Source organism: Cebus imitator, unplaced genomic scaffold (genome assembly GCF_001604975.1).
Source record: "Cebus imitator isolate Cc_AM_T3 unplaced genomic scaffold, Cebus_imitator-1.0 Scaffold5, whole genome shotgun sequence".
In the NCBI taxonomy this organism is placed as follows: domain Eukaryota; kingdom Metazoa; phylum Chordata; class Mammalia; order Primates; family Cebidae; genus Cebus; species Cebus imitator.
The window spans coordinates 6321860-6341754 of NW_016107320.1; the positions used below are offsets into that span (position 1 = coordinate 6321860).

The following is a 19895-nucleotide window of genomic DNA, read 5'->3' on the forward strand; positions in this document are numbered from 1 at the left end:
GTTGTTTTCTTTTTCTGTTAAGCCTCCATATTTAAGTAATACCAGCAAGTTGAGTCTGACCATGATTATCTTCTAGAGGTTATATCGGGGCACTGATAAACATGTTTGTAGCTCAGTGATACTACAACAGCCATATTTAAAATGGGACTAATAGTTTAAAAACTATAAATATTCTCAGTGTTAAGAAACAATCTCAAAATACATTAAGAAAAAGGAAGGTGCAAAACAGTAAGAAAAACAAACATACAGATGTGTATGTGTGTGCATATGCATACTTACTTAGTCACATATTCTTGTACGTGTACAAAAAATACATACTGGATTTCTGGAAGCATAGCTAAACAACTGGAAATATGTTTTTAAAAACTTGTGTTTCATTCTGTCTCTTCTAGTACTGTTTTGATGCTCTTTGAAAACAACCTAATTATTGTAAAAAATGACTATACGTAGGCTGAATGTGGTGGCTTATGCCTGTAATCCCAGCATTTTGGGAGGCCAAGGCAGGAGGAATTCTTGAGGCCAGGAGTTTGAGGCCAGCCTGGACAACACATGGAGACCCTGTCTCTACCAAAAATGCAAAAATTAGCTGGGCGTGGTGACACGCACCTGTAATCTCAGGTACTTGGGAGGCTGAGGCTTGGGAATTGCTTGAACTCAGGAGGTGGGGGTTGCAGTGAACTGAGATTGTGCCACTGGATTCCAGCCTGGGCAGCAGAGCAAGACTCTGTCTCCAAAAAAAAAAAAAAAAGACCATAAGTAATGTTTCCTCATTGATCTAAGATAAATCTTTAAGACTGTTGAGTTTTTTTTTTGTATATAAAAGGGAAAGTAAGTTTTAATGGAATGGGACAGAATGAGGCTTCCAATTAAGTCTGAGTTCCCATCATCTCGACATTGAGTTGATTTGGAACAAGTGATATGGTCCAATGCCTGCTTTTCTATCGTCTGTGCTTCCATCCATACACTTTTTGTTCAGGTTTTGTAATTTAAAAATAAATAAGAATAACCAGTCCATAGCTTATCTTACTTACTGAATAAATGTTCTAATTTGACAGTCATGTTTCTTGAAGTTCCTTACAAAGGCCATTGCCCAAGAAACCAAATAATTTTACTATATTATTTTTGAAATAGATCACATAATAAATGGGAATTTTAAGTTCAATTTATTATGTAAATAATAGCTTATACGTACATGTTAAATATGCCTATATATGCCTAATTTGACCATGTATATATAGTAGAAGTGAAAACAGTTACTAAGAAAATTTGGCATTGTCTCCAAATTTTCTGAATCAAGTGTATTCTAATGCTCAGCAATCATACGAGGTTTCATGTGTTAGTTTATGTATTCCTGATTAAAGATGTGAAGACTGTTATATCTTCATTTGTGTCTTTTGGTATTATTTGGTTGTATTATATTGTGTAATATGGTGGTTTAATTATCCTTACCTCCCAGGAGTCTGAGAGGGTCTTGCCAATTAACCACAGAATTAAACATGCTTAGGACTAATTAATCAGGAGCAATACTACAATTAGTTGGAGGTAATTTGAAACCTGGTATCAAATAACCCTGATATTATGCACACATGGTACACACTTTTCTAGTAGACATTTAATGAAAGTAATTTAAAACCTACCTTTGAATGATGAAAAACATGCCTTAAATGCTCTATTTTGTGAAGGTGTCAACATTCATGCAAATACAGTCTAAATTCAGACTTTGAAAATGTATTGAAAGAGAGGATCATGAAATAAGAGCTGAGTGACTAAGCTTTCTGAGTGTTTCAAAGAATGTTTTACCTAATAAGTATCTAAAATGTATTTGGAGCCACATTTGTTTAAAGAACTGTCTAAATATGTAGCACTGTTCATGCGAAGTTCAATAGTAGGAAAATGCTGACAGCCCTTGTGAAACTGTGGTTATTATTATTTTATGAATAGAGCCAATTTCAAACACCTATTAAAGTCTTCTGAGGAACCTTTTATAGAATGCATCTGGAGCCTTGTGTTATCACTAAGCATTTTAGGATTTGTCTTCTTGGAAACTCGTGTAACCAAAGCATCATCTGTTATTTCAAGTGTATAGAGTATTGGGTTACAGTTTACTTTGTTTTCAGAGATTGTGACAACTATTAGACTTACAGAGAATGACTTCTCTGCCACTAGTGGCTTTCTAAAGTGAATAATTAGAGAGGGGTGAGGATTGAATTCTTTAGTAAAGCTGGGTGATTTTGTTTTATTCAATACAGTGTAAGTATAAAAAGTAGAACCTATGGAGAGCTATAATGGGGGTAGTTTTAAAGGAACTCTGAAAATGAAAATTTAAGTAAAGGTTGAGTTCATTGTGTATTTCACACTGCACATTTACTAGCTGAATGTTTTGGACATCGTCTTTCCATGAGTGAAGTGGACACTTTTAAAATTCACTGGGTTCTTTTGCTGTTCTTTCTCTAGAAGAGCATAGCTGAGAGCAGGATTCTGCCTCTCATGACAGTTGGCATGCACTTATCCCAAGCGGTGAAAGCTGGCTGCCCCCTCGATTTGGAGCGAGCAGGCCTGACTCCAGAGGTTCAGAAGATTATTGCTGATGTTATCCGAAACCCTCCCATCAACTCAGGTGAGAAGCATGGCCTTTCTCTGCAGCCTTAATGACCTGATGAAGTAAACAAGCAATCTGCTAATATTTTTCACTTTTAACAGCATTAATCCTTCATGCTGTTTTGAAAACCTTACTTTTGTGTTTCTTTTCCTTGTTTTAGGAAAACAATCTTTCTTCCCATTATCACTCAGAGGAAAATATACTGAAAAAAATGTTTTTTTTGAGACAGAGTCTTGTTCTGTCGCCCAGGGTGGAGTGCAGTGGCATGATCTTGGCTCACTGCAACCTCCACTTCCCGGGTTCAAGTGATTCTCTTGCTTCAGCCTCCTGAGTAACTGGGACTACAGGTGTGCACCACCATGCCCAGCTAATTGTTATGTTTTTTATAGAGACAGCAAGGTTTGTTGGCCAGGCTGGTCTCAAACTCCTGACCTAAGATGATCCACCTACCTTGGCCTCCCAAAGTGCTGGGATTACAGATGTGAGCCACTGCACTCGGCCAACATACTGAGAAATTTTTATTTTCCTTTTCGGCTTAAGGTTACAACTTCCCCACCATCCAAAACAGTGCACTTTTATTTTTTTCTAATTTCTACCTCACCACTTGCAAAAACCACATTTTTCTCCACATTCATTCTTAGTAGCTTCCTGACTCCTAGTTCTTCCCTAAACCTTCTTGAGTCCTTGCCATTGGATTCCCTTGAATAGCCTTTCTAATCAACACAATCACTGGTATCACTTACTGTGACGTGAAAGGGACAGACCAAGTTCTATGGGCCCCCATGTAGAAGGACTTCCTGTCACTTTGCTGCAGGACCTCAGCTGTGCTCACGGGGAGCAAGCCCATTTGTTTGCCCTGTAGAAATATTTAAAATTATTATCCGTTTTTTTTTTTTTTTTTTTTAGCAGAAGTAAAGAGGAGGTGCATTAGAGGATTTTCTCTCCTACATGTGTAAATACAAACTTGGGGTCTTATAACTCAATAACTCTGATATATTTCGTTAGACTGTTAGGATAGAGTAGTGGCCATACCAAAAGCCTCATCTCCAAAGCTGCGGTGCAGATAATTACTGTTTACTACCGCAGTGTCTTTCCCGCTTGTGAACGATGCCCCCCAAGAATTTAGAAGATCACTCTCTGAAAGCACAGTCACTATTGTACTTAAATGGATCTGAACAAAAATAAGTCAATTAGAAGACAGGATTATTTCTAGGCTTGAGCATGACTTGACTGAAAGTCTAAAGAACAAACACTTCTTCACTTCCGTTGATCATGGTGGAGGCACAGGGAAAGGAGAGACACGGAGGCAAGCTGGGGTAGTGGCCATCTAAGTTCCAGGGATGCAGGAGAGTGGCCAGGGGACTCCAAGTAGAGTAAATAAATAACCTATTTATAAGTTATGTCAATATCATGTTTGAAATAGAAAACCAAATACTACATTTCTTACTTACAAGCGGGAGCTAAAGTTGGTGTACATGGATATAAAAATGAGAACAGGCCAGGTTTGGTGGCTTGTGTTTGAAATCCCAGCACTTTGGGGGACCTAGATGGAAGAATTGCCTGAGCTCAGGAGGTCAAGACCAGCCTGAGCAACATAATGTGACCCCCCCAATCTTTACAATACAAGAGAATTAGCCACACATGGTGGCATATACCTTTAGTCCCAGCTACCTGGGAGGCTGAGGCGGGAGGAGAGCTTAAGTTCGGGAGTTTGAGGATAAAGTGAGCTGTGATCATGCCGCTACACTCCAGCCTGAGTAACAGAGTGAGACCCTGTCTCAAAAAGAAGAGGAGGAAGAAGAAAAAGGAACAATAGACACTGGGACTACAAAGGGGAGGGAAGCAATAATGGTTGAGAAACTACATATTGGGTACTATGCTTACTACCTGGGTGATGGGATCAATTGTGCCTCAGACTTCAGCATCTGTAATATACTCATGTAACAAACCTGCCCATGTACTACCTCAATCTAAAATAAAAGTTATAATTAAAAATAATAAAATTAGAAAATAAAAATCTGAGGTGGAAAATTAAAAGACCAAAGCCACCCATAAGCACAATAAATCCCTCCCCCCAAAAATTAGATATATAAGAAAAGATATTGTGCCAGGCATAGTGACTCACCTGTTATCCTAGCACTTTGTGAGGCTGAGACAGGCAGATGACTTGAGGTCAGGAGTTCAAGACCAGCCTGGCCAACATGGTGAAACCTCATCTCTACTAAAAATACAAAAATTAGCCAGGAGTGGTAGCACATTCCTGTAATCCCAGCTACTTGGAGGCTGAGGCAGGAGAATCACTTGAACCGGGGAGGCAGAGGTTGCAGTGAGCCAAGATCATGTCAGTGCACTCCAGCCCAGGTGACAGAGTGAGACTCCATCTTTAAAAAAATAATAAAAAAAAAAGACATTGAACCCTGACAAGTTTTAGTTTGTTCAGGAATGCTAAAATGACTCAAGATTGGAAAAAATCTTTAAATGTTAACACAATAAGGAGAAAAAGAGAAAAATTACCCAATGTCATTTGAGTCACAAGAAGAAATAACAGGCATTAAAAATTGGGAAAAAATTATATTTGAGGAATACTCCAAACAATTCTGCTTCTGTATTACTTCCTAGCTTTCTGATGATAACCTCCTGTGCAGATCTGTATGTAAGGAATGCATGTAGTCATGCTAATTTGAGTATTTATCTGTGTGATACATACAAATTAATGATGTAAGTTAATAAGTTAGCATTTGGTGAACCTGGTTAATATTGATTTCCTAAGATTAAGTTAGATTTCTAAATTTGAAAACCTGAGGGCTAAATCCTGAACTGAGCTGTAAAACATCTAAGGTAGGGTAGAGAGGCATGTTAAGAGAAAGCTGGCCACCTCTCCTAGTCACCTCATCTTCCTAACTTCAGAAATTAAGGCAGAGAGAGGAAAATAGTAATTACTCTTAGGATTAGATTTATGGTTGTCAGAACCTCTGTTTCTCCAGTGCAGAATGAGATAGTGTTTTAGTGAAAGCCAAAAAGACTCAAATGTCTTCTTGATGCTCATAGTCAGGAATTTTTTTTCCTTTAGAAATGTATTGTCTCTCAGGACTTAAAGCAATTTGCATCTTTCGATGAGATGTCGAGTACTAGGCAGTATTCTCTGAAAGAATTTGTGCAGGCCAGGCGTGGTGGCTCACTCCTGTAATCCCAGCACTTTGGGAGGCCGAGGCAGACAGGTCACCTGAGGTCAGGAGTTCGAGACCAGCCTAGCCAACGTGGTGAAATCCCATCACTGCTAAAAATACAAAAATTAGCTGGGCTTGGTGGTGCATGCCTGTAATCCCAGCTGCTTGGCAGGCTGAGGTAGGAGAATTGCTTGCACCCCCCACCCCCCGCCCCCGGGAGGTAGAGATTGCAGTGAGCTGAGATCACGCCATTGTACTCCAGCCTGGACAACAAACAGTCTGAGACTCCATCTCAAACAAAAAAAAAAAAAAAAAAAAGAATTTGTGCAGTTCCTCCCTTTTTTTTCTATTGACATTTTTGCTGTCATTTAGCTGCCTTCTTTATATCCTGAAACTGACAGGTAGTGTTGGTCTAGTCAGTAAGAGCATAGGCTTTGGCAATAGACAGATCTGTATTTAGACCTTGGCTCTAGCATTTCATTGCTCTGTGACCTCCATCAAGTGACCCAATTTTCCTAAGCCTCAGTTTCCTCATCTCTAAGACAGGGGGAGTTAATATTGCCTCTCTTATAGAATTGTGAGAAATACAGTCATGCGTCACTTAATGATGGGGATGAATTCTGAGAAATGTGTCATTAGGTGATTTCATGTTGTGGGAACCTCACAGAGTGAACTTAAACAAACCTAGATGGTGTAGCATGCTACACACCTAAGCTGTACAGTATAGCCCGTTGCTTCTGGCTTCAAACCTGTACAGCGTGTGACGTTACTGAATTTTGTAGGCAATTATAATACAGTGGTAAATATTTGTGTATGTAAATGTAGTGAAACATGGAAAAGGCACAGCAAAAATACAGTGTAAAAGATTAAAAAAAAGGGGGGGGGCTGGGCACAGTGGCTCACGCCACCAATAATCCCAGGACTTTGGGAGGCCAAGGCAGGCCAATCACCTGAGGTCTAGGAGTTTGAGACCAGCCTGGCGAACATGGTGAAATCCTGTTTCTACTTAAAATATAAAAATTAGCCTGGCGTGGTGGTGTGCCCCTGTAATCCCAACTACTCAGGAGGCTGAGGCAGGAGAATTGCTTGAACCCAGGAGGCAGAGGTTGCAGTGAGTGGAGATCGCTCCATTGTATTCCAGCCTGGGAGACAGAGCAAGACTCTGTCTCAAAAACAAAAAAAGATTAAAAAGGGTACACCTGTACAGGGCACATACCATGAATGGAGCTTGCACTCTGAGATGTGCTGTGGGTGAGTCAGTGAGTGAGTGGTGAGTGAATTTGAGGACCGAGGATTTTGTGTAGTGCTGTGGACTTTATCAACACTGTGCACTTAGGCTACACTAACTCTCGTGGTATGAATTTACCTATTTAATGAACCTGCATATGTACCCTTGAAACTAAACTAAGAGTTTGAAAATTTTTTTCTCTCACCAATAATAGCTTACCCTTAGCTTACTGTAATGTTTTTTCTTTATTAAAATTTTTTTACTCTTTTGTAATAACACTTAGCTTAAAATACATATTGTACTACTGTACAAATATATTTTCTATACATCCTTCTATAAGCTTTCTGTTTTTAATTTTGTTAAATGTTTTTACTTAATACGTTTTGTTGTTGTTGTTAAAAACTAAGACACAAACCCACACATTAGCCAAGACCTACGTGGGATCAGGATCATCAGTGTCACTGTCTTCCACCTCCAATCTTGTCCCACCAGAAGGTCTTCGGGGCAGTAACACGCATGAGGCTGTCGTCTGCTATGATAACAATGCCTTCTTCTGGACACCTCCATAAGGGCCTGCCTTTTTTACAGTGAACTTTTAAAATATGATAAAATGTATAGTAGAGCAAACAAAAAACATAGTAACAGCTTTTATTATCATTATCAAGTTTATGTACTGTACATAATTGTATGTGCTAGACTTCTACCCCTGTCAGCAGAGTGGGTTTATACACCATCACCACCACAAACACATGGGTAGTGCTTTGAATTGTGATGTTATGATGGCTGTGATGTCACTAGGTAATAGGAATTTTTTAGCTCCTTGGTAATCTAATGTATACTTGTTCCTGTTTGCTGCCCATTGTTGACTGAAACATCATTATGCATAACTGTAAATTAGATACTGTTCAGAAAGCTCTGGCACACTGGTAATATACGGTGGTGGTGAATATGATGATGATGATGATGATGATGATGACCACCGAAGACGTAGATGGTAAAATTTTGTGGTATCTTAAACATACCCTCTAAATATGATTATTTTTGTAGTCTGTCATTTTTAATAGGCATTTAAGAATATATGAATAAAGAAGGTTTCCCAAAATATATTTTATAGAAACCTGCAGTTGATGTAATGATGTGTGTGTGTGTGCATGCGCATTCACACTAAAGAATTCTTGGGCATATATGCTTGAATGTCCTAAATGGATGTTCTAACATCAGTTCATTATGAGCAGGGTCAAATGGTAAAGGAAAATTTCATATTATTCAGCCTGTATTGACAACATCTGTTTTATTTGCCTATGGTAAAGAATTTAAGTGCTGTTAATTTGCTTTCTAAATCATATAGGCACAAAGTTACAGAACTTTAGATTAGGAAATGAAATTGGAAATCATTATACTTTCCCTTTACTATTCCCACCCTGTTTTGGAGATAAGGAATGTGAGACCTAGAGAGTTATAAAACTGTTTTAATATCATGTCTAAGATTAATGACTGAGCAAGTTTCTCTTTTTACTAGTGTTAAAGTTGTATTGCCAATTTACTTGAAGGAAACATGCAGTTTCTAATCCTGATATAGGATATGGGTATATAAACTCTAACTTGATGAGTGAAACAAATTAACTTACTTATAATCAGTTTCATATCTTTATGTATTGAGTGTTTTTGAATACCCCTTACCATGTCTAGTACCTTCTACATTCTGAGATTTGCAATTTTAATTTCTAATGTTAGATAACTTTTAAAAGTAAGAAATATTAAAATCAAGCAGAATATAATGAAAAATTCATAAGATATACTTATTAAAAACTTATTTCATCATCCTGTTAATACACTGTATGTAGTTGCACATATAATATGAAAACGTATTTTTTTTTTTTTTTTTTGAGACGGAGTTTCGCTCTTGTTACCCAGGCTGGAGTGCAATGGCGCGATCTTGGCTCACCGCAACCTCCGCCTCCTGGGTTCAGGCAATTCTCCTGCCTCAGCCTCCTGAGTAGCTGGGACTACAGGCACGCGCCACCATGCCCAGCTGATTTTTTTTTTTTTTTTTTTTTTTTTGTAGTTTTAGTAGAGACGGGGTTTCACCGTGTTGACCAGGATGGTCTCGATCTCTTGACCTCGTGATCCACCTACCTTGGCCTCCCAAAGTGCTGGATTACAGGCGTGAGCCACCGCGCCCGGCCTGAAAACGTATATTTTTGAAGCCTACTTTTAAATCCAAAATAGAGGAGGTTAAGAAGGTTGTGATAACCATGCGGGTTTTTTTTTTGTTTGTTTGTTTGTTTGTTTGTTTGTTTTTGAGACAAGTTTTCACTCTGTTGCCTAGGGTGGAGGCAGTGGCACAGTAATAGCTCACTGCAGCCTTGAACTCTTGGTCTCAAGCAAGTCCTTCCACTTCAGCCTCTAAAGTAGCTGGGACCATATCTGGCTAATTTTTAAATATTTTGTAGAGATGGGGTCTCACTACATTGCCCAGGATAGTCTTGAACCCTTAGTCTCAAGTGATCCTCCCACCTCAGCCTCCCTAAGTGACAGATTTACAGGTGTGAGAGCCACTGAGCCTGGCCCTCTTTTATTTCTTTTGACAGTACAGTTATAATCACCAAACTATCATTTATTTATGTGAGAGTGTGCTTTTGAATTCTTATTTTTCCTTTATAAAATACTCTTTGTTCTCTTACTGGAGAAAACATTGTTGGATTATAAACGATAATAACAAGGAATGAGGATATACATACCTTAATAACAATTCAGATATGTTATTTTCATATTTTATTTAACTGTAGCCATGCCGCATAATTTAGTGTTATAAAAAACAAGTTTGATTGAAATCTGAACTTTGTACAATCCTGAATTGAGAAGTTGCTTCTATTTTATTAAGACACAATCTTTACCTAAAAATAGAGCAATTATGAATTGAGAAAACGTAGCTAATATTTTCATTTGTTGTCTTGTTTGTTAAGTAGGTTTTGTCTGGAAAACTATATTTAAAGGAGCTTTGTACCTTTGTAGTCTTTTAGTTTCTCCTTGTTTATGTAATTTTAAACTCTGTGTATGGATTTGGGATTCTAACTATGCTTAACAATAAATGAAGGTATTGAATGAGGTACCTAAATAGCATTTTGATGAATTTTATTCTCCCATTCTTTATGTGCATGTAACTGGAAAATTAAGAGTGGCTTCCAAGGGGTCTACTAGGAGAGTAAGGGTAATATGATCTCTTTTAAAACACTGAAGGTATGTAGCCAGCGTTGTCATTAATTCTCCAGTAGATATTTTCAGCACTTATTTACATGAGAAGTTAGAGCAGAATAAGATGCACCTGTTAAAGCTGAATGCCACTTATTTTCATATATATAAAATACAGGATGAATTTACCAGAAAAATATAAAGGATATTTATAGAAATGTATTAGGAACATATATGAATTTTAAAATTATATCTAGAAATTATATTAACTTTGTACATTTAAATTTAAATCATTAATAGTGGTTTAACACCATAAGCAGATGTTTATTCCTCATAATTTTATGAACAAGACATTCTAATTTTAGAAATAAAGTGATTTCAAAGAGAATAAAATGTCTTATTTTTTCTTTTGCAATTAATTTGTTTATCCCATGACATGATAATAGCTCAAGCTTGTGTTTTTTTCCCTAAATTGGTTTGTAAATATTACGTTTATAGTATGAAGAAATTAATCATACATAGTTTATTTTTTCTAATTTCTAAATACCTGCAGAAGAAAATGAATTTAATGCACTGTAGTTGTATTACTTGGTTTCAAGTGTGGGAAAATTTATATGGTCTTCCTAAAACAGCACTGTCAGTAGAAATATAATGTGAGCTACATATGCAATTTAAAATTTTCTAATAGCCACATTTAAAAAAGGAAATGGATGCAATTAATTTTGATAATATTTAATTAGTCTACTATATTTAAAATTTTATCATTTCAACATGTAACCAGTGTGAAAATTATTAATGAGACACTTTATGTACTTTTTTCTGTAATAACCGTTTGTAATCAGATATGTACTTTATATATGCAACGTATCTTCTGATGGTAAATTTTAAGTGGAAATACTTGATCTGTGTTTAGCTTTTATAAAATTTACTGTTGAATAAAGTGGACTAATGTACCCAAGTTGTTCCAAACATATTTTAAAATTTGAAGACAAATAAAAGGGAACTCATAGTAAATTCGGATACACACTTAGATTACTCTTCAGCCATTAAAAAATGATGAAATAGTAAAATTGGGGGAATTTTGATGATATTAGGCTGATATAATGACCAAGGGACAAATACAGTTTGTTTGAGAGATATGATAGTCATGTTGCTGATTTTACTGTGTATAGAGGTTATCTTTAGCTTTCTAAGATTTTGAAACTTTAATTAGTTAACCCACTGACCTAGTTTCTATTAACTGGGTAACTTTCTCTTCCCGTTTTTTTGTTTTGTTGTGTTTTTTGCTTTTTAAACTGTAGTGTTTTGAGGAGTCCTGGAGTAGCAAGCTAATCTTTGGAAGAAAGGAAAATATAATCCTGAAAACTAATAATTTAAAGAATGTCTTTTCAGGTTGTCATTTGAAAAATACTTGGTTTCTGATCACTAATTTGAATTGGGTGTCAAATGTTTGATATATTTTGTAAATTAGGTGAAGATGAATGAGTAGGTTCTAAACTACTTGGGTTTACCACCCTTTGGAGCATTGCAGAAGAATGTGATGTTGGAAGGAAGTGCTGAAACATAATTATTGGCTTGCCTATAGGAGAGTGCTGCATAATTTTAGAAGGTGTCAAGAAATTAACACAGCCTGAATTAGTTCTGTCGAGTTGTGAAAAACATAAAGTTTCTTGATTCTGAAAATAAGAAATATGTTCCCAGAAATCTCTTCTAGTTAATATTTAAAATAATTGATGTCTTGTTATTACAATAATAGCCATTGAAATAATCCTTTTTATTAGAGTCTTATTTACAAGTGTGATTAGCTTCTACTTAAAGAATAAATTATTTTTATACTTGATCTTAAGCAAAAGGCCAAAAAGTGATGAGAATAAGTTATTTTAAGAGCAAACTAATTATAATTGATATTTGGAATTGGAAGCACAATTTCCTTTAGAACAATTATGTGAATGGTGGTTTTGATTCTCAGGGGAGCCCACAAAAGACAGTTTGAAACACAATTTACGCAGTGTCAATAGTACTGACCTGACTTTGGATCTTGGAGGCAGGGGCTTCAGGTGACACCCATGTGAAATCTTTGCTCCATTTCCACTCCATAGGGCTATAGGCATTTGAAAGAGGAAACTTTTCTTTGGCAACCTTCATCCTTCCTTTCTATAAAATATTTCACTGTTTCTAGCTCATAGGTTTTCTAAAATGTTCTCTATAATTTATCTTGAAATTGAGTTTTTTATCTTTTGCAGATATGAGTAAAATTAACCAAATTAGAATGCTAGTTCCTGAAAACATTGACACGTACCTTATCCACATGGCGATTGTGATCCTTAAACATGGTCCTGACAGCAGACTTCAACCTTCATGTGATTCCAGTCTAAGGAGATGTTTCCCCAGCTCTGAAGAGATCTGTTCAACTTCTAAGAGAAGCAAGGAAGAAGTAGGCATCAATACCAAGGTGTTAATTATATATAGAATTTTCATACAGTGTCAGTTTGTTCAGTTTCCATATCCAGTACTAGAATGCTATATTTTTTGAACTGTTATAAATTCTGATATGATTACATTCTCTATGTGCTACATTTCCTTTGCTTTTCATAAATATGATCTGAGAAAAGTGATAAAAAGACAGTAAAAGGGGGGTTTAGTCCATCTGTTTAGCTTATTTTGTAGAATGTCAGCTTAAATTTTACCTGTACCTCATATTGACCCTATACCCTGGAAAATCTTTTTTTGGGAGGTATGGTTAATGGATTTAAGCATGTGGCAATTTATGTAGTTAATGAAAGTGAAAACAAATTATATTATAAATACCTCCCAAACTGGTTGACTATCATTCTGTTGTTCATCATGCTCTGTTACTATGATATTGAATATCTGAGGTACAAGGGTTATTGTTGCTCGTGGCTCTGAACATATCCTAGTGCTTTTGCATGATGAGAGAAAGATGACAAATGTACTATTTTGTTAGATGGTATGTTTTATTAAAATCAAATGCTTCAGAAATAATTACTCTGTGTATGGCGTGAGAGAAATAAATAGCAATCAGAGAATATTGTTTAGTAATATGACCCTATTAAATGATTACATAAATTTGAAAATTTGACCTTTAGTATTTTCCAGGTCTAAAATTACATGACTCCATTACAAATGTTTTTGAAATGATTAAAAAATTGTTTTAGTTCTTAGTTGGTAAATACAGTGTGGTAGTAGGTGGTGGTGATTATTTATATTAGAGTATTAGGAATTTCACTTTAGTTCTAAGGTAATCTTTGTAGGATGTCCAGCAGCTAAACTCCTACCTTTTTTCAAATGCTTAAAAATAAGGGGAACTGGTCTTTTAAAATTCTGTATTTCAGTTAGGTCTGTATATAGTCATGTTCTAGATAATCTAATGAAATTTAATTAGTTGGAATTCTTTATATTGTTTATAACTGAGCTAGCTATAAGATGAACATTAAAGAAAATATATTTTGGGTGGGGTTAATGAAATTTAGCTTCTAATACCCAGCCTTTTATTTCTGTAATGTATACCAGATGCCTAAGACCCTCTTATTTTTTCCCAGCTTCAACCTGTCACTATAGGAAAATGTGTAACATTATTTTTCCTCAATATTGGAGCACATTTGTAGTAAAATATTATTTTAACTATGTATTACCATTTTTGCTTTTTCCCTGTTTCATTAACATTAGATGCCAACAAGAGAATGGGGGGAGTTTGGTGGGGGTTGGGTGGGAAGAAATCTTACTAAGTTTACTGGATTCTGAAAGGTATACGTAATTTGGCCTTTTTTTCCCATTTAGGGGAACCAAGGGTATTGAGTCTGGGAAGTAGATAAGAAGTGAGTGAGTCATCCAAAGCATCTTGTCTTCATTGACCTCCTTGTATGAAAGCTGGTTTCTGTAGAGTGTTGGAGGCTTAGTTTCAGAATTTGTCATATGTTAACATTCATCTTCTCTACCGACCTGATTTATATCCCTTAGTCTGTTTCGTTTTAGAATTAGGAGGTTTCTGACAAAGGATAAAGTCATTAGAACAACTTTTTTTTAATTAGTTGACGCATTGTTATGTTTACATCTCTTGTGTTTGCTATTAAGATAGAAGCTCAATCATGTCTTTGTTTAACAGCGAAAGGTGGTGTCTTGGCATTGATAATTCTGATTCAATATCCATAGGTACATGGTGGGCTCTTTATGTAGTATTCTTTCATTTCTGCAAGGTTTTCTTAAATGATAGGTTTTTAAAATTTTTATTTCTATACAGTTTTTTAAAATCATACTTTTTAGTATTTTGTTCTATTGCTTCGTATTTCTTCTTCAGGAATTCCTGCTATACATGTATGTTGGATCTTCTTTACTCAGCTTCAGTATTTGTCACTTTTCATGCATCCTTTTTACTTCTTCATTTCTCTTTAATTTACATTTTTTTCTTTTTCACTTTCTATTTCTCTTTTAATGTAATCAGTTGTATTTATTTCTGTATTCCACATAGCTTAGTATTCACTTATTTTTAAATTATTTTTAACACATTTTTTAGATTTAAAAATTTTTGTTATTTATATATACTTATTTTATTTTATTTTAACCACAGGAGCAACCCTATTCACTGAAGACTTATATAATTTTTTCCTTTTATTTCTGATTATTTCCTCAGTTTTACCCTTCAGTTTTGAATTTTTCTAATTTTGATTTGTGATGTCTTTTTGTGTTTTGGATAATTTTTCTAATGTTTTTCAGTTCATTTTGAAAGGCTACAGTTTTATTCTGTATCTAAGCAAGACTTTCTGTATTGAAGATTTGACCTTGATACTTCTGCTCATTTTCATATGAAATTAGTTTTTCTGTACTTTCAAAAGAAGGCCAATTTGACATCTGTCTCTAATGTTTTTGTGTAATGTCTATACTGTGGAAACTTGGTTTATGAGATCTACTCTGCCATTTTTATCTGGGCATTCTGTCTCTGTTGTACCTGTCCTGCTTGGTTTTGATTTAGCCCCAGTGGTTTCTCCTGAATGTGGAGCCTTCTGGAAGGCAGCCTTGGCTGGTCCCAGCGTTCAGAGTAGTCATCTGCTCTCTTCACCTAAGAGACCACTGTGGATTCCTTGTACTCACTTCTACTGGCTTGGACAAAAGCCCTCCTATTTTCAGATGCTATTATCAGATTAATCTCTCATTAATCTGTCTTTCCAGTGTATGCCTGTGGGCTATCTTGGGGTTATCCTGTTCTCAGACACCTCCCTGCTTGCCTCTGCTTTCTCGTGTACAGTTGTCAGTACTGTGCAGGTCTTAATGGGTGTGGGTGGTGTGCCGCTACATGCTTATAATTTGGGTTTCCCAAGGATACCTTTACACTTGGTTTTATTGTAAATATCCACGATGGATTTTGGATTTTGCTATCTAGTTCTGTCTTAATTCTGGAATTCAGAAAGTTTAAAAAGCTTTGCTGCCGCTGCTGCTACCATCTTCCCTGTACCCTCTCCTCCTATGTCATTTTTTTCTTCTTCTTTTTCTTGACTGTATAAGAGATAATGTATGACATTTCCTGCTTGGCTACTGAGTTTAATTATAAATTAAAATACACAGTATTATACACAAATTGTTTTGTAGAAGATTTATTTACAAATTCATATTCACAGGTAAAACTGATTTATGAAAATAGTTTTCATGACAAATGCATCAGGCGTGGTAACTATATGGATTCACCTTGGTTATAAATGAAATTAAATGTGAACGTAACTTCCTATTTCTCTATTTGCTTACATCTGTGTGTGCACATATAATCAGTATAAGAGTTGATGTTTCCTATTCGTAACTTAATGGTAATAGCTTGGTAACAGGGTTGGAAGTATTAAAAAGATGTAAAGAGCACCTTAAAGTTTTGTTTTGATTGCTGGGAATTTTAGTCCTCTACTGATGAAGGAAATAGACACTGGAAGGCATTGTTTCTATTAAGTGACTTAGATCTCATACTGAGGACCTCTTCAAATACTTATTGTTGACATTCAAAAGATACACTCAGTGTAAGTAAGCATTTGCCCCCTTTTCTCAATGAAATAAGATCATTATTATAATTACATTATAAACACTGATGATCATATATATAGAAATATAGAAGACTTGAAATGATATTAGCTACCAATTAATGAGTGTGAAGAAGAAATCAGAATGTTTTGACATTTTATATTTATTCTTATTTAATTCCAGATAATTCAGTGATGTTATGTATTATTATTTCCACTTCTCTGAGAAGACATTGAAGCTTAACTAACATGCATAATGTCATACATTTAGCACGTGGCTCAATTAGAGTTCACACCTAGTTCTGCCTGGTTTCAAGTCTATGCTACTCTATGGTACTAGGCTACAACATGACTTAGGGTTTCTTCCTTTGTTCTATTGCTGTTCAGATGTCCTCCTCTTTTGGCAGAATGGGAGAAAATTTTTGCAATCTATTTATCTGACAAAGGCCCAATATCCAGAATCTACAAGGAACCTAAACAAATTTACAAGAAAGCTGGGCACAGTGACACTCATGCCTGTAATCCCAGCACTTTGGGAGGCCGAGGCAGGAGGATCACGAGGTCAGGAGATTGAGGCCATCCTGGCTAACACAGTGAAACCCCGTCTCTACTAAAAATACAAAAATTAGCCAGGCATGGTGGCATGCACCTATAGTCCCAGCTATTCGGGAGGCTGAGGCAGAATAGCTTGAACCTAGGAGGCTGAGGTTGCATTGAGCTGAGATGGTGCTACTGCACTCCAGCCTGGGTGACAGAGCGAGACTCCTTCTCCAAAAAAAAATTATAAGAAAAAAAAACCATTAAAAAGTGGACAAGGGCTTGATCAGATACTTCTCAAAAGAAGACGTTTATGTAGCCAACAAACACATGAAGAAAAGCCCAACATCACTGATAATTAGAAAAATGCAAAATGCCTTTTCTGTATGCCAGATTATATCCCCAATATTTATTATTTCTCAGTCATAGTATCTTAAAATATATATAAGCCTCATCCGTTCTTTTGGTTTTCCCCTCCCTCCTTGCAAGTGGGTACCTAGGAACAAAGTTGCAATCTTAGCCAGTTTTTTCTTTAGCTTTTGCTGATGTGTAAAAAGCCGTTTTCTCTAACCTGAATTTCTTAAGCTGAAACAGCTAAGATTTTACCTTTTTGAAATATGAAGTTTCAGAGTCTTCTGCCAAGGATCTTTTACTGTTTTCCTACTGTTAAATATTTCAAAACCTTTTTTAAACATAGAAAATATAATCAAACATAGCAAGCAGCTGATGAACAGTATCTAGATGGTTTTCATTCTTGAAATAGAATAAATGGTTTTTTTGTATTTTAGGCTAACAGACACTTTGTACCTTAGATAAGGCCAACCTTACCATAAAATCCCTCAATTACTTCTATTAATAATAACCAGATTAACTCTGTGGATTCCAGGGTGTACTCATGATGGAGTGATTTCTCTATCATGTTATCCTGAGGATCTAGTACTCTGAGATAACACAAATGTGTGCCACTTGAGGCTTATGAAACACTTATCTACTTAAAATTATTTCTTTTTTTCATGTGCAGATGGTATAGTACCCAAACATTGCCTTTGTATTCTTTTTTTTTTTTTTTTNTTTTTTTTCTTTTTTTGAGACAGGGTCTTATTCTGTTGCCCAGGCTGGAGTGCAGTGGTGTGATTATAGCTCACTGCAGCCTTGACCTCCTGGGCTCCAGTGATCCTCCCCACTCAGCCTCCCAAAGTGTTAGGATTGCAGGCATGAGCCACCTCACCTAGCCTTAAATTGTTTTTTTTCAAGAATGTTTAACTTGAAGTTTAGAGGCTCTTTGGCATGTGAGCTGCTAAAATGTGCGTGAAAGTGTTGTGCATGTTTATGTTTCTCTGGGAAGTGGATCTGTAGTGATTCTCAGATGAGTCTGTGAGATAAGAAACTTTTATTTTTTCCATTTATTTAGCAAATGTTTGTTAAGTGTATTATGCCTTGGGCACACTACATGGTGTTGATTGGTCCAGTCTGTTTATCTACCATTGTAGATGTTAGAAGCTATATTCTTTTTCACATTTCTAATATAACTCTTTGTGTGTGTATACATGCCGAGGCATGTTCCTTCCTCAGAACATTAAATTCACCATTTTGGTCAACTCAAAGCAAGTACATCATGGGACATAGATCTGAAATAATGTCCACTTTTTTACTTCCTGAACCAGGTGTCTTGAGTCTCTAAGACTACCTAAGATGGCAAGTAATTGCCTGAAGAAATAATATAGTGATTTTGTCTCTCTCATATATATATTTACTTTTTGATCCAGAAATAAATTCTATAGATACCACTGTTTTGTTTTGTTTGGATGGGGGAGAAAAGATGGGTGTATATTCAGGAACCTGTATTGCTTTTTTGCAACTTAATACCCCTTGTCGGTAGTACAAAGATTTCTTTTTCTTTCTATTTCCTATAGACTTCATCTGCAGAGAGAAAGAGAAAATTACCTGCATGGTTTGCCAGAGAAAGTGATACCAGCAAGAAAGTAATGGTCAAAACAAAAAACAGAGGTCTTTTTAGTTAAGCTGCCAATTACGGAAACAATTATGTATCTTGCTGTATTATTAGAGGAGAACTATATTTTACTTCTGAAGAGTAAGGAATCGTATTTTGGCTTAAAAATGATTCTAATCACAAAGTAAAACTCACCTGTTCATTGAAAAACTGGCATCTTAAATCAGCCTTCTGCAATTCATGTAAAGTTTCTGGGTCTTCTGGGCGCCTATGTGAGTATATCACCTAATAGAATATTAAATTAGACTTCCTGTAAGATTGTTTTAGAAACTGTTACTGTCCTATTTTCTAATCTCTTTATTAAAACAGCGTATTTGGAAAATGTTATGTGCTGTGATTTGATATAGATAACAGTAAGTTAGATGGTAATCATGTGATATAAAATATTCATATATTTCCAAAATTCTGTTTTGTAAATGTAAGAAAACATAGTTATTTTACAAATTGTCTTTACTATCTTTTGAAGAAGCTCTTATACACAGTGTAAAGTGGTATTAGTTGACCAGGTCAGTGAAAATGAAACCACGTTTTGGGTGCCATTAAATAGGGAAAAAGAATGTAAAAAATGTAAAATGGATACCAGTTGCACTAGGCAACTGTACATTTCTATGTATTTCTATTATTTTTCAAATAATAAACATGTTTTTCATATTGAATATTTTATATATATATATATATATATATATATATATATTAGCTTTTATTTACTTACTTTGAGTACCATTATTTTTCAAGGATGTCAGAATTTGATTCTAATCTCTCTTATGTAGCACATGTGACTTAATTTGAAACCTATACTGTGACAGAGTTGGATAAATGATGGTTTATATAACTTTAAGCATTTCACCATACATTTCAAAGCCTTTGTTTCGCTGTTTTGTAAATAAAAATAACTGTTAAGAAACAAATATATCTTTATCATAGAAGAACTAGAAAATCCAGGGAAGTGAGAAAAATGGGAAAAAAAAACCATGCATAGTTTTACTAGTAGCTAATTACCTCTTTTGTGTATCCTGCCAGACTTTTAATATTCATTTGTTTTTAGGTAAAATATAAAAGTCTTGCATATTCCTGTTTTTCTGCATTCCATTACCAGAAGGTAGTAGTGCCCGTTAAACATGTGATATGTAGTTCTCCAGCCATGTCT

General features: G+C 35.5%; 1 protein-coding gene across 9 annotated transcripts in view; it reads left to right on the forward strand.

The window, feature by feature from the left end:
* WRN (WRN RecQ like helicase) overlaps positions 1 to 19408 on the forward strand; it is a 148372-nt gene extending 128964 nt beyond the window's left edge. For 4 of the 9 annotated variants that reach the window (XM_037741051.1, XM_017536086.2, XM_037741058.1 and 1 more), the window contains 3 exons: positions 2455 to 2617; positions 12430 to 12638; positions 18651 to 19075. In XM_037741051.1, coding sequence (XP_037596979.1) covers positions 2455 to 2617; positions 12430 to 12638; positions 18651 to 18758 — 480 coding nt within the window. In that variant the 3' untranslated portion in view covers positions 18759 to 19075. Of the gene's footprint in view, positions 1 to 2454; positions 2618 to 12429; positions 12639 to 18650 lie in introns of all 9 variants that reach the window. The other 5 variants (XM_017536029.2, XM_017536052.2, XM_017536034.2 and 2 more) reach the window with 3 other exon arrangements.
* The last annotated feature ends 487 nt before the right edge of the window (positions 19409 to 19895 follow it).